This window comes from Protopterus annectens, chromosome 2.part0, assembly GCF_019279795.1.
Source record: "Protopterus annectens isolate FY-2018-M chromosome 2.part0, PAN1.0, whole genome shotgun sequence".
Lineage (NCBI taxonomy): Eukaryota > Metazoa > Chordata > Ceratodontiformes > Protopteridae > Protopterus > Protopterus annectens.
In genome coordinates this window covers 753,307,835-753,323,221 of record NC_056728.1, presented here as the reverse complement: position 1 = coordinate 753,323,221, position 15,387 = coordinate 753,307,835, and the positions used below count along the sequence as shown (strand labels likewise).

The following is a 15,387-nucleotide window of genomic DNA, read 5'->3' as shown; positions in this document are numbered from 1 at the left end:
CAACCAGGTCTGATCTACTTTCTCCGGCAGTTCAACACATTCTGGTTGCCTCTCATAAAGCTTCCACTACAAAACTCTACAGGAGTAAATGGAAACGCTTTGTATACTGGGCGTATAGCGAACACTTAGACCCCCTGGTAGCTCCTTTACATAAAGTATTGGAATTTTTATCTATCCTCTTTTACAAAGGAGCCTCTACTTCCACACTAAGAGTTCAGTTGGCGGCCATATCGAACTTCCATATTGGTGAGGATGGTTCTCCCATTATGTCTCACAGACTTTGTAAGGCTTTTATGAAAGGAACCTTCCATCTTCGGCCGCCCGTCAGGAAGCCTTTCTTTCCATGGAGTTTAAATTTGTTACTGTCACAACTCATGTTGCCACCCTTCGAACCTGCTTCGTCCTGCCTCCTAAAGTTCTTATCGTGGAAGACACTTTTTCTCGTAGCTGTTACTTCAGCTCGAAGAGTATCAGAGCTGCAAGCATTATCAGTCAGACCACCTTACTTGATTTTCCACCCAGATAGAGTCTCTTTGCGTACAAATCCATCTTTCCTTCCAAAGGTATGTTCCATCACAAATATTAACCAATCCATAGAACTCCCTACCTTCTTCAAGAGCCATACTAACAAGTTGGAGTATGTGCTGCACAAGTTGGATGTTCACAGGCAGTTAAGATTTTATTTGGATAGGACTAAAAGTTACAGGAAGACAGATCAGCTCTTTGTCGTGTTTGCAGACAATAAAAAGGGCATGGCAATTACAAAACGTACATTATCTAAATGGCTTGCTGATTGTATAGCCTTTGTATACTCTAAGTCGAATCAGTCCTTACCTACCAAACGTAAGGCCCATTCTACCAGATCCGTTTCCACTTCCTTGGCTCATGCAGCTCGTTTGCCTTTGGACACGATTTGTGCAGCAGCCACGTGGTCTAAGCCACATACTTTCATCACTCATTATAGTTGACAAAGCCTCCAAAGACCGGACATCTTTTGGTTCCACTGTGCTTAGGGACGTTCTTCCATGAGTCACTCGGGGTGACGGAGCTATGGAAGCTACCCGTGTGTAAGAACAAACGGCGAGATTGAACACTCTCACATAAAGAAGTTATGTCCTTACCATAACGTTCCATGTGGAGTGTTCATCTCGCCTTTGTTCTTACATTCTCCCCCCCCCCCCACGTGTTTTGGAAGAACGGGTAGGACTAGACTCTGATTGAAATGTCTTAACCCTTTTGTATGGTTCTGTGTCTCATGGGGTATATGCTACTACCCTTAGTTATTTTGCTATGGTGAGAGAGTGTCTCTGGATGTCTGAGAGAGTGTGTAGTTCTTGCACCTGAGGTATTGGTTTATCGGTCTGGTTTGTTTGCAAACTAGATCTGAGTAATGGCTGGGAGGATTGTGGGATATAGTCTGGTCTCGAGCTTCTCTGAGATGCAGAGCTTTGCAATGTGGCCGACTCGGCTCCGAACCCATGTGTAAGAACAAAGGCGAGATGAACACTCCACATGGAATGTTATGGTAAGGACATAACTTCTTTTTACAATAAGAAGTTCCTGCTGTGTAATAAGTACGCTTATGAGCATCCGAGCTTGCTATAATCAAGGTAGTTAGTGGGGTGGAAAGAAAGATAGTGGTTGGATGGGGTGGGTGATATTAGAGTGGGATTTGCAAGGGCATAGCCAGCATGTTTTCAGGTGTGCTTTTAGTAAAGTTTTGAAGTGGGTACATGATGGTGTGGAAGGTAATTGTGGATGGGAAGGGAGTTCCATAATTTGGCTATGGCGCAATAGAATAGTGCTTCACCAGCAGAGTTATTGGCTCTAGTGATTTGCAAGTGATTTTTGTTGCTGGATCTTAGTGGTCTGGTGGTGCGATAGGGTTGGAGTAGATTCTGGAGGGATGGGACATTTAGTGGATGGTTTACTAGTATGTGGGTGAGTGAGAGTTGATACCATTGAAAGAGAATTGAATAAGAAGTCAGATTCATGTCCTCGTCCAACAGACTTTACCAGCACGCCTTGTACTACAGCTGTTGGGATCTATGGCAGCAACCATTACCTTAGTTCCACTGGCGAGGTTGTACATGAGACTAGTACAGTGGCTCCTTCCATCACAGTGGTCAATCTCAACCCATCCACTCGACCACGTGATACGCCTTACAAATCTTTGCAAGAAAGAAATGCTTTGGTGGATGAAGCCAGAATCAAATCTTTCGTGTCGACCGTTCTGCCTTCCCCAGCCCATTGCCACGGTGACCACAGACGCTTCCCTGCTGGGGGGGGTGGCATTTCCAAGGAAAGACCGTCCAAGGCACCTGGTCCCCCCATGGAGGCCAATTTGCACATAAATGTCCTGGAATTGAGGGCAGTTCTCTTGGGGTTGCAAGCGTTCCACATATCCCTTCCTTCTGGGACCATTGCAATACAATCAGACACCATGTCAGTTGGCTGATATATCAACAAACAAGGCAGAACCAGCTCTTACCCCCCCGTGTCAGGATGCCATGAGAATTTGGCACTGGGTGATGGCTTCCAAATGCTTTCTTATAGCACTGCACATTCCCAGGAGTTCCAACCTTATTGCAGACAGCCTGAGCAGAAACATCCTGATGCCTCATGAGTGGTCCCTCAGTCCTATAATATCAGACCTTCCACCACTGGGGCAGGCCTTGCTGCGACCTGTTTGCTTCCCCTCTAAACAACAAATGCAGAAGCCACTTTGCCCTGATCCCCCCTCATGTGGAGTCACCGAGGGATGCTCTGATGCAAGATTGGCCCCCCAGGTCTGCTGTATGCCTTTCACCTCATCCCAAAATTCCTCCAGAAAGCACAAAGGTTGAGAAACAAAGTGATCCTCAATACCCCTTATTGGCCCCGTCAAGTCTGGTTCCCTTTCTTATGGCCTCATCTTATTCCCAGCCTATGGATCCTGGATCAATCCCAGAGTCTGCTGTCTCACCCTCAGGGACTGATTCACCCCAATCTCCACAGCCTCAAGCTCACAGCTTGGTTTCTCCACTTCCGGTGATTGCCAGGCTACCTGATATTTCATCTTATGTCTGTAAGATTCTTCTGGCTTCACACAAACCTTCCATCAGGAAAATTTGTTCTAGTAAGTGGACTAGGTTCTGTACATGGGCCAAAGATCATGACATAGACCCTTCTCCATGCCTATTCAGAAGATCCTACAATATCTGACTACCCTATTACATGCATAAGCTTCAGCTTCGACAATTATTGTGCACTTAGCGGCTATCGCAAATTTTCACAATGGATTTGATAATTCTTCTATTATGTCACACCGACTGTGCAAAACCTTCTTGAAAGGAGCATTACATATTAAACCTCCTGTCAAGCTCCTCATAGAGCCTTGGGACTTAACATCGATGCTTCAGTTCATTAACAAGCTCTCATTTCGAACCGTCAAATTCATGTGATAGGAAATGTTTTTCTTTGAAGACTCTACTTCTAGTTGCCCTTACCTCAGCAAGAAGAGTATCTGAGTTACAGGCCTTGAGTGTCAAGAGACCTTACTTGATTTTTCATAGGGAAAGAGTGTCCCTAGGTGCTGACCCTTCATTCTTGCCCAAGGTCATTTCTGGGTTTTCAGTTAACCAATCTATTAACCTGCTGGTCTTCTTCCCTTACCATTCAAATAGAGGGGAATATCTTTTGCATACCCTCAATGTTCAGAGGCAACTTCGTTTCTACTTGGACAGAACTAAATCTTTCAGAAAAACGGATCAATTGTTTGTGACCTTTGCAGGACCCAGATTGGGTAGGCCTGTCTCCAAAATAATCTCATCTTCTTGGCTTAGAAACGCCATTAAATTTATCTGCTATCAGAACAAAGTGTCTTTGCCTTCCAGAATAAAGGCTTATTCGACTAGATCTATGGCTACTTCAGTAGCTTTTCACTCCAGAGCCTCTATGAATGATATCTGTGCAGCATCCACTTGGGCAAGACCTCATACCTTTATCACTCATTAAAAATTGGATTTGGCCTCCAGGGGGCGAGTATCTTTTGGTTCTATAATGCTTAGGAATGTCCTTCCGTAGGGCCAGCCAGGACTCAAGTAGCTGGGGAATGAATAAAGATTTACAACATCAGATAAAGAAGTTATGTCTTACCATAACATTCTATCTGTGTTGTAGGTCTTTATTTATTCTTTACTTCATAGGTTAGTACTAGATTAACTGCCCTTGCGAGCCATTTTAAGCCTAACCAATTATCCCCTGTGAGATTCAAACCCTGTACCTTGTGTTTGTAAGGCAAACATCTTAACCATTAGGCCACCCTCCCAACTTCCTGCCCTTCTTCCACCTGCCTGGTCTGGTGAACTTTAGGATTTCCTTAGTTAAGGTATTTGCTCAGATAGAGCCTCCTACTGTCTCTTTTATTACTTCTATACTATAGGGGCAAGCAAACTCGATCTAAAGAGACTGTGAGAGGGGCATTGTGGGTAGGTCTTAGCTGACAGTGTTTGGCTGGCGAGAGCTTGGTAGTGTCCGTGTCTGTTCTGAGGACAGAACCTAAGTCCTAATAGTAATGAATGAATAAAGATCTACAACACAGATGGAACGTTATGGTAAGACATAGCTTCTTTTTATATCATTTTTCACAAGGAGAGAGCATTGCTAAGAACCAATCAATCTTTTTTCCCCAAAGTGGTATCAGAATCTAATGTAAACCAGTCTGTAGACTCGCCCATTGTCTTTCCAAAATTTTCAAATAAAGGTGAATCCTGTTTGCATCTGCTGGACGTCCACAGACAGTTACATTTCTACCTGGACAGAACAAAACTATCTAGAAAATCAGACCAATTATATCTTTTCAGGACCCATGTTCGGTAAACCGATCTCCAAGGTTACCTTATCAAGATGGCTTAGGGATTGTGTTACCTTTGTCTACAGTCAGAATAAACTCATTACCTGCTCTGGTCAGAGCGCATTCCACTAGAGCTGTATCTACTTCAGCTGTCTTTCATTCCAAGGCCTCCATGGAAGAAATGTGTGCAGCTGCAACATGTGCAACTTCTCATATCTTTATTACTCATTACAAATTAGATGTGGTCTCCAGGGGAAGAGCATCCTTTGACTGTATGGTACTTAAGAATATCCTTCCTTAGGGTCACCCAAGGATCTAAAGTAGCTGGGGACTCTGTCCTGTTTGTCAAGAATGAATGAAGATTGACAACATCAGTCAAAGAAGTTATGTCCTTAGCATAGTGTTCCATCTGTGTTGTCGATCCTCATTCATTCTTGACACCCCACTCTCTTGCCCCCCCCCCCAAAGGTCTTCTGGAGGATCGGATCTTTGTCCTGGCAGGTTTGTAGGGTTCTACCTTAGACAAGGGCTTCTGTCTTTTTGCTATACTTAGACTGCAAACTTGATCTGAGGTAATAGAGAGAGGAGCATTGTGGGTAGAGCCTTAGCTCAAGAGTTTTTTGCTGGCCCGAGCTGTATAGCAGCTGAACCAGTTCCGAGGGATCAGAACAGAGTCCCGTTCCTCAAGAATGAATGAAGATCGACAACACAGATGGAACATTATGATAAGGATATAACTTTTTTTTATCTAACAGTGGATTAACCTGGATGCACCAAAAAGCCTCTGAAAACATTGGTACCATGACTATTCAGTGAAGCACTGAAATGAGCTTTTCTAGCATAATGGTAGCTGGTCCCTTTCAGTACGTTGTGGAATATGGGTTATTTTGGTGTTTTTACGTCTGGGGAGTTTGTGTTTTGATTTTTTTTTTTTTTGGTAACCTTTTCCGTTGATATTTTAACTGCATATAAATACATGGGTCTACTTTGACCCATTGAAATTACAGTTCACTGAACTGCAATTTTGCGACTCAGTTTTCGCAAAAGTGCATTTATTCGAAAGTGTACTTTTGCAAAAATCAGTTCATTGAAGAAAGGTCGCCGGTTCTGCGATCCTGTGGTAGTGCAGGTACGGTGTTTTTTCGTGGTGTCTGGGAGGGGAGCTTGTTGTAGATCTCGGTACAGTGAGGATAAGAGAATATTCCCTTTTCTCCACTGTAGTGTGATCTCAGAGTTGGAATATATAAGTAGCGGGGTGTGGGGGGGTGCAGGGGGGCTTGCACCCCCCCCCAGACATGTATTTTGTTTATTTGTTTTTACTTTGTTTTGGTGAGGTGGGTTTTGCGAAAGTGAATTTTCGAATAAATGCACTTTTGTGAAAACGGAGTTGCAAAATTGCAGTTAGGTGAACAGTAATTTTGATGGGTCAAAGTAGACCCATATATATTCATATCTATATGTAGATGAGCTAGACACCCTGTGTAATAGATATCCTTCTGTCACAGGTGTCAAGTTTTAATTTATGAAACTTAAAACTGTGAAAACAGGGGACTGTGAGTTGCTGCTTTCTGTGAATAGTAGAAAACCTGGAAGCCTTATATTTTGAAAGAGTGTACTTCTCAGCAGTAGAGTGAGTGAAATCACCATTTCACTGATTCACATTTGTGGAATTCGTACATGATGAGTTGCTATATCCCATACACATGCATGCGTGAAGTTTAACGCACTTTTGTAATGTGTAGTGATGAGCACTGTAGTTGGAAAGTATTTTCTGTTTTGGATCATGCAAAGTTATTGCTGCTTTCTGTTACTTCTGTCCATTTGATATTAGCTTAAGTCTTCAAAATAAAATTATTAGGTGAATAGTTCTCATAAGATTAATCATTTAAAGTTTGAAGCGTGTCAAATGATGTATGCGTCTAAGAATCTGTCTCGTGTGTCTGTTGATAAAAGGTGAATTAAGTCTTCATCCTCTTAATTTTAGGAAAGATCGTAAGATGGCACTCATCCAGCTAGGCTGTGTGGAAGAAGCAATCCAAGCCCTGATTGAGCTTCACAATCATGACCTTGGAGAAAACCACCACCTCAGAGTCTCTTTCTCCAAATCTACAATCTAACTTCATGTCAACTTTTAAGGCTGGACCACAATTTCACAAAAATCTTTAGAAAGTAAAACAGCTTTGATTAATTCTGCCTTTTAGAAATATGCAGATTCCAATGCACAACATGAACATTGGGATTATATTTTATTGGGGGTGGGATAATTTTTGACCATATTCCAGTCTCTTTTTTTTTGACATTCCCTTACTAAGAGCACACCTTTAGTGATTTACTGTAGTTTTCATTGTGTGAAGACTGAGCGAAACTACCATAACTAAAGTTTATTTTGAAGTGATTGCATCCTTTAAATTTTCTGTTTGTAAATCATCCTTACACAACATTGTTCTAAGTAATGAACACTGACGAGCAGTAGTGATGAAGGTTCTGTAATTATCACCATCATGGAACACTTGAAGCAGACTACTAGAAGAGTATTCGGAAACAACACAATTAACTTTTTTTGCAGGGGGTGGGTTGCTTTGTAGCAACAAAATCTGTGTTGCAATAAAAACTTTTTGGTGTAAAGCTCTTAGTGTTTACTACACTGATGCTTCGAGGCAGGTCATTATGTGGCACTATAACTTTAACTTTGTCACAGCTATATCCAAAGCTATTAAACTGTCACAATGGTCTTTAACTATGTTGTGTAGCTGTAGTTTAAGCTAACACTCTTCTGCACCTACAATAACACATCTGTTTTAAACATTTTACTGAAGACAAAATTGAACGTCATCATTCTTGTTAAAACCATTCAAGTGAAATGGAGTATAGCAGAACAGCAGTTAAATTTTCATCGTAAGTTATAAAGTGGCTGTAAAATTCAGAATTATGGGTGCTTTTAGATATTTGTTGAGGCTTTAGCATTTTAATACAAATTTCTCATTATGAAGCATGTTGTGTAAGTGGTGATTTAAAGTAGATTGAAAGGAATGCAGTCCCATTTCAATTTGTATGTTTCATCTGTTGAAGGAATTCTTTTCTAATATGTGTTTGTAGTCTTAAAAAAATATTCAGGTCTATATCTTAAAGGTTTGATGGAATTTTTAAAAAGTTGCTTATTTTTGGTAATGTATACTTTTTTAAAAGAGCAAATCTTAAACCTCAAGGGGTCAGTGTACCACTATAATCTGTTTTCATGAAAGTCATATTTACTATGTATTTACTTAATTTCTTATGTGCCTTATTATATACTTATAATCAAATGATAGACTAGAGGTTTTATGTAAGATGTTTCATGTCCTTTATTGTGGGGTTGGTGAAACTTTTTTTCCTGTTGTATACGGTTTTAAATGTTTTCATGTGTATTTCTTTTAATTAGTTTCAATGGAGAATTGAAGCTGCATTTTTGGGGCCCTGAGAAGATGGTCAGCAATGCTGGTGTCCATACAGGCCTCTTCCAACAGTGGCAGAGACTGTTTTAGGAATTTATACTTCTGATGTGCAGTGTAGTGTCTTCGTTGCTGCATTTCAGTTGTGGTGAGAATTAAATTTTGGCTAGCTGGCTTAAGTCACCTATTTTGAGAGAGCATGTCTGGTTGCAGTGCTGTACCCTATCATTCCATAATATTCTGTATTTATACTTTTAAGTATTCTGATCTTAGTTGGGTAGGAGAGTAAGGTATGTATAGAAGGTTTAATTTGTTTACTGCCCCCATCTGTGAACAAGGATACTTTGGTTTGACACTGGTAATTCATTGTTTGCTGGTATATCAAAGCCAGACCATTGATATGACCACTGTCAGGTTGTCCGAGAGATAGAAAAAATAGCTCCTAAAGTTAGGCCAGATTTGCTTCTTCTGATCTACTTTTCCAATTTTAGCAGTTAACAGCATGACTTGGTCATTGTCATTGCTAATACTTGCCCTTTCAGTAATTTTTTTCTCCTGGGCAAAAATGTTTATTATTTTGAGATCCTGCAGTGGTGCTACTCCATCAGCATTTCCTAGATGTATTGTATTCTGATAAGTAATGTTTTATTTCATATCAGAACTGTGTACAGTAGACATCTGTATCTTGCGTGGAGCTTGGAGGAAATAGATTACTGCCCCTGCCTTACTGATCCTTTTGCATTTGCGGGAATTGCAATGATCTGAACTTCTTTAGAGTTGGCTTATCTTCCCCATGTCCTTTTTACTGTAACTTTGCACAAAGCTGATTAAGTACAGAGAATCTGAATTTGACTGCATCTGGTTAGTCTTATATTGTATTGGTTACCAAACATCTGCAGATATAGAATATGTGCATTTTTTCCTTTATAATTCCTGAATTAGTCATACTTGCAGGCTTGTGATATTTAAATTAAAGCAGGTAGTTTTTGGCTCTCAGTATGCATTGAAACATGATCTCTTCACTTTTTTGCTGCAGTGATGCATTCAGAATTCTGTAGGTGCTGATGATTTTGAGGAAAGGGATGTTGAAAATGCTGATAAGTATATACATATCTGAGGAAGAGCAAAACTGTAGGATTATGCAGTTTAACAATGTTAAGGATTAGGGTATGTGTTTTTTTAGATTATTCTTGAGTATGTTAAACACTTCAAGAAGAGTGAAAAATGAAATCTTAGTCTTCATTGTAGTATGTGAACACCAGAGTCATTAAAAGTGACTTTTTCTCACTGATGGGATGTATAGCTCTCATGATTATTTGACATTGGGCCCTGTTTTGTTGAGGCCTACAGTCTGTTGCCCCAAGAATCAGTCATTGCTGAAATTTCCCATTTGTGTGTTTTGGGTTTGTAAGACATTAAGCAGCATCTTTCCTGTATAAATCTTATAATATTTTTGGGACTTTTCTGTAGTGTGAATTATTCCTAATGATTTTTTAAGAGATTGTGTATTTTAAGACTGTCACATTTTGGAAAATTCTTGGCTCTGCTTACAGTGCACTCACTTGTAAAAGTCTCTTTCGCAAAATGGTATGTCATTAAGGGCCATTGACTGCACTTGGAGCCAGTTTCTGTTTGCCTTTATCTTTGTCTAATGTCAATAGGAATAAACTGCCAGACTGAGAATGTTCTTACTGTTGCGCAGACTGAAACAGATATTTCAGGTCGCACAGGTTTTAGCAAATTTCAGCTCAAGCTTTTTTTTTTTTTTCCTGACTCTACTGTATACAAGACTGTTTCTCAATCTTGTCTGAGAGAATTCTTAAAAGCATCTTTAAAAAAATATTTCAAAAAAGTTATTTATGAATAAAGTTATTTACAGGGTTTCCAAGTGAAAACCAAAACCGGACCAAAGTTTATGTGCCTTCAGTAGTCTTAATTGTAAGTTATTTTCTGTTTGCCTTGATCTGGCGTGCAGCTGCTGACTTTCAATTTACTTCCGTTTGACCCCAGCCCATTGAAGATGCTTACATGCTCATATTTTAATTATTATTAGCTTAACTTCAGTTGTCCCTTTACCTTCACCTGTCTAATATTCAGTACTGTAGTGCTCAGAGTCAAATAACAAGTTAGCCCTAACATCTGCTCATACATTTAATTAATTTTCGTGATTAACAAGGGTTATTTAAAATGTTTTGAAGAAGTGTGCTTTTTGTGCTTCTAATTTAAAGAGGTTGACTATTATCACTTCTGATGTATTGATATGACAGTGAGCTGATAAATGTTGACATTTGGAGATTGCATTTAGAATTTGTGTTGAATTTCCTCTTTATTCTTTGGATTAAACAGTCATGGCTGTAGTAAGTCATCTCTGAAGGTTAGTAACTAGGTTGGGAAATGGGGAGTAAGGTTTACTAGGTGCTTGCTGTCCATAATCCAGGAAAATTACTGGCTTTACCCCTGTTAGCAGTTACAGCCAACTCTAACTTATCATCCATTTTACTTTGTTCAAGCTGTCCTTGCCACTTAGTACTTGTAGCCATTACTGGTTTTCTAAAACATGACAACTGCTGCTTCAGTAAACTCTTATTTCATTAGATATGTAAAGACCTTTCAATATTGCATTCATTATAAGCTTGTGGCAGCAATGCATAATATAAAATTTCATTTCCACAAAGTCTTTGTTTATGGGCTTTACATGTAATTTGATTTTTTTTTTTCAGGAAGGAGCACACTTTGATGTACAGTCCCGTTGATTTATTTTGGGACTTTATTTTAATGTGAATTAGTTACCAGGTGAAACAAAAGTTTAATCAGCCTTTTTACAGTGCTGTATAATGGCTGTGGGACATTTTATATTGCTTTACTTGGTCTTGTCTTGAAGTTCCCTGTTTTTCAGTTGTAAGAATATTCATTTTAGTTCATACAAATGCTGTAAATATTTATAACAACATTTTTTACCTGGCAAAAGGTTATTGGGAACAGAGAAAAGTATAACTGTTTTTTTAATAAAACATCAATTGTCTTGTATATTTTGATAAGCAACAGTACCAGCTTTCATTTGTAAAGCAGTTTGTGACATAGCAAGAGAAAAAGGATTCCATTTCTGTTGAGATAAAATGTTATAAGAAGAAAAATATTAAAGAAGCATATTTTCTAAATGTGTAGTGCATGGTTAATTCCAAGTTTCTGTATTCCACTTTATTTGTGTATACTGATTATTACTCAAGCATCTATACTTAAACCTTTCCTAACAGCTTTTAGTGTAGCATGCCTTTAATAAATATTGTTACATCTGTACTTCCTCCAAATTTTCTGCGTCTGTCTTTTGCCTTGGATTTTCCTTGTCTTTTTACGTGTGATTCTAAACTTATTTATTTATTTATTTTTGCTTTTGCTTGTTAATCATTTCATCTAAAGTAGCTCTGTGGTGTTTTGGTAACTTTGTGTTTTTTATTTTTCTGTTTTTAAACTAATATTCTCATTTGCTTGTGAAAGGACTGTAAAATTTGCATTTTGTTTGCTTACATTTAGCTTTATCTCATGTGAGAGAGCCTTTAATCTGATGTCAGTTTTCATTCTTTTCATTCTGTCCTCAAACCTGTGGGTTCTGATCCGATCCTCAGATCCGACTCAGCCGTTGCAGTAGCTTGTGGCAACCAGAGAGCTCTTGAGCTCTTCCCTTACCCACAGCGCAGCCTTCTAAGTTACCTCGGATCTCATTTGCTGCTTTATGAAGACGTGGGTCTCCAAATTGCTCTCAGGCAGCTAAGTGATTTTTCAGTATTTTTCCTGATATTGGCTTCTAAACTTTCCCTAAATAGTTTCATTTAATCTCTCTTCTATCCCCTTAGCTTAGCAATCATTTAAATACCTTTCTCCCTTCTTTCTTCTTTGTATGAAAGTACCTTACTATACTATTAGTAGTGTCTTCTTTTCTTTCTACACTACTTTTTTGTAACTTTACCATTGTTGGTATTTTTTCTTTAGTTTCTATTTTTCTTCTTTTATAATACAATAAAAAATAATAGTAGAGTAATTATTTTTCTCTTCTTGTATTGTGTTGTATTTTTTGGCTGTTATACTATGGGTAAAGATAAGCCAGTTGGCTTTAAAAAGTGTGAAAAATGTGGTCACAAAATTGCTGTCAGTGACTCACATACATTGTGTTTGTATTACCTCGGTGCCCTCCACCTCCAGGAGGAATCTGCTGCGTGTCATGCATTCAACCACAGAGCCTTGGATGAACACACAAATAAGCTTATATTGAAAGGTCTTTTGCCTTTCTCCTTTGGTGAGGCAGTTTCTGGAGCTACACCAAAAAGAAAAAGAGAAAAGAAAAGTTTAAACAATCTAGCCCTGTTTTTTCCTTGCCCACTAGAGTCTCGGACAAAGGAAGAAAAAGACCTGTTTCAGAGCTGACTTTACCATTGGATCCTACTGCAAAAAGGATTATGACATTGGATCCGGAGGCAAAAAAGTTAGAAACTATAGATCTATTTCAGATTATTTATTTATTTGTTTACATTTGTTGACCGGGAGTGTCTGACTGGAAGTAGGTCCATTTTCAGCGGAGGCCCGGGGAGAAAAGCTCCACAGTTAAAATAAACAGACAGTAGTTACATTGGATTACAAAGCAATTAATAATTTGATTAACATAGCAATTAATTACAAACATATTTACAGATGAAGAACATAGTACATCAGTAGACAACTAGAATTTTATCTGCGAAGTACATAACAGACATTAACAAATGTTACAATAAGAAGTTCCTGCTGTATAATATGTACTAGACTTATGAGCATCTGAGCTTGCTATAATCACGGTGGTTAGTGGAGAGGAAAGAAAGGTAGTGGTTGGATGGGGTGGGTGATATTAGAGTGGGAGTTGCAAGGGCATAGATCAGATCTGTCCCAACCAAATAAGAAGGACTCTTCAGATCAGATATACTTTCCTAGGACTTGGTATTCACCCCCTCTTTGATCCACTCCCTACCAGGGTCCCATCTCCCTTCTGAAGAGACCTAAATATCTATCTGTCATGTCTACCTGCTCTTGTAGGAGTCTCACAGAAGAAGACTTGGAGAGAGAGGTGAAGAAGATTCTCTGGGTGCAGGGTATGTCAGGGGCTCCTTCGGCTTCTACCCTTTCCGGTCAGGAGTTCCATGCATCAGCTACCTCTCCACTTCTTCCTCTTCTGACTTCCTTTAAAGCATCAAAGCCATCGGATCAGAACCGCCTGGCATCTTTGTCGGATCAGAGGGTCTCCCTTTCCTTAGATCCGAAGTTTGCTCTAAGTTATTTGGCTCATTTGGAGCTGAAGACCACTCAGAGCCATAGCAGCCTTGTCTTCTCCTAGATGACAGATTCAGCCCCGAGAATTTCGGAGCCATCTCTACACCTCGGAGGCTTGGCTTGGACCAGCTCTGCTCCAGCTTTAACCTTGGGGAGATTTTTTTCCGATCAGGAAGGGACTATGACCAAGGTCCTTTCCTTCTCAGGGACAGCCAGCCTTTGAGGCTCTAGAGCGAGCCATGTCTGCATCTGCAGCTCAGACACTGCCTACCCTCTCGGATCTGCAACCTTCACCTTTGACAACTTTGCGCACAGTTTCTAACTTGAATCTCCCTCAGGGACAGTGGGCACCAAAACCACAGACTTCCCATCAGGGTTCCCCATCTCTTCTAATAGTTCTCCTTAATATCCCATGGAGGAGGTCCATAAGAAGAGGATGTGTAAGACGAAACACCTGGATTGCACTGAGGGATCCATCACTGAAGACACTGACTTTGATAAGGGCAAAGGATCCCTATAATCACTTCCTGGGTTTCCTTTGGAGACATCTTAGAAATCCTAAAACAGAGAGGTGGTGGGAAGTCCAGCAATCCTTCGTCAGAAGAGGCTATATATCTGGCAGCTTTTGGTGGCCATCCATCTACCTCCTGGGTGACCCTACCCACCAATAATCCCATTGAGCGTCCCAGATACCATCAAACCTATTCCCTGGAGACCAGACAAAATTATTACGGCCCCAGAGGACAAACCATTCTGGACAAAAGATATACCGGAAGATGCTATGGTTGTGGCAGCAGCCACCAAGAAATAATTTGCTGAAGAAAGTTCTTCTCTTCATTCTTCTAACAAGGAGTCCAGGATGATGGATAGATTTGGAAAGCATGTTTATGCATCAGCAACCTGTACTCTAAGGTCCCTGAATTATCTTTCACATTTTATGAGATTGCGAAGGGATTTGATCAATGAGCTATCAAATGCCCTTTCAGGAACCATACCTGAAGTAGTACAAGCCTTGGTTGCTTTTTAGCTGTCCACCATACAATCTATATCTAACTCTCCCATGACGCTCATTTCACATATAGCCGAAGGAACAAGTAGAGCAGTGGGTTCAGGCATATCCATAAAGAGACATGCCTGGATGCGCCTCTGACTTCATGGGGGTGGGACTCTAATGGAAGATGCTGCCCTCTCGGCAGAGGAGGCCTGCAAAGACAAAGGTTTAGAGATGCTTTCTTTAGTGGGGCCCTTCCAGGCTCCTGAAAGGAAGCCAGATTACCATACTCTGGAGGCAATCCGAGGTTGATTGTCCCTGCACCAGAAAGCATGGCTAAAAGTAGCATCCAGTACACGGGTGTGGAGGATCATTTCCAGAGGATACTTTATACCCTTTTCCCTTTCTCATCCCCAAAACCATCCCCAAAACAAAAAAATCCCCAGTGTTCCACCCAGTCAGAGGGATCAAGCAACCTTTCAAGTTCAAAAGCTGCTAGAAAAGAAAGTCATCCAAGCGGTCCTCCCAGACCAGAGAGTATCCAGAACTTACTCAAGGTTCTTTTTAAGTACCAAAAAAGAATGGACTGGAGACCGATTTTGTATGCAAATTAAACAAATACATTTGCAGCATGTTCTGCATGGTCAGGGTTCAGTCCATTCTTCCATTCTTGGAGAAGGATGACTGGGATGACTTTCAGGATGTGTACTTCCACATAAAGATGAACAGACAATCCAGAAGGTATCTATGCATCTAACTTGGAGCCAGTCAGTATCAATTCAGAGAACTGCCCTTTGATCTCACCACAGCCTCCATAGAGTTCACCAAATGCATGGCAGTGG

At 40.2% G+C, this 15,387-nt stretch overlaps 1 protein-coding gene across 1 annotated transcript in view; it reads left to right on the top strand.

Moving 5' to 3' along the window:
* LOC122793226 (polypyrimidine tract-binding protein 3-like) overlaps positions 1–11,420 on the top strand; it is a gene marked incomplete in the record, with an annotated part of 1,714,658 nt that extends 1,703,238 nt beyond the window's left edge. Inside the window, 1 exon segment of the mRNA XM_044061073.1 lies at positions 6,819–11,420. Coding sequence (XP_043917008.1) covers positions 6,819–6,951 — 133 coding nt within the window.
* Between the last annotated feature and the right edge of the window lie 3,967 nt (positions 11,421–15,387).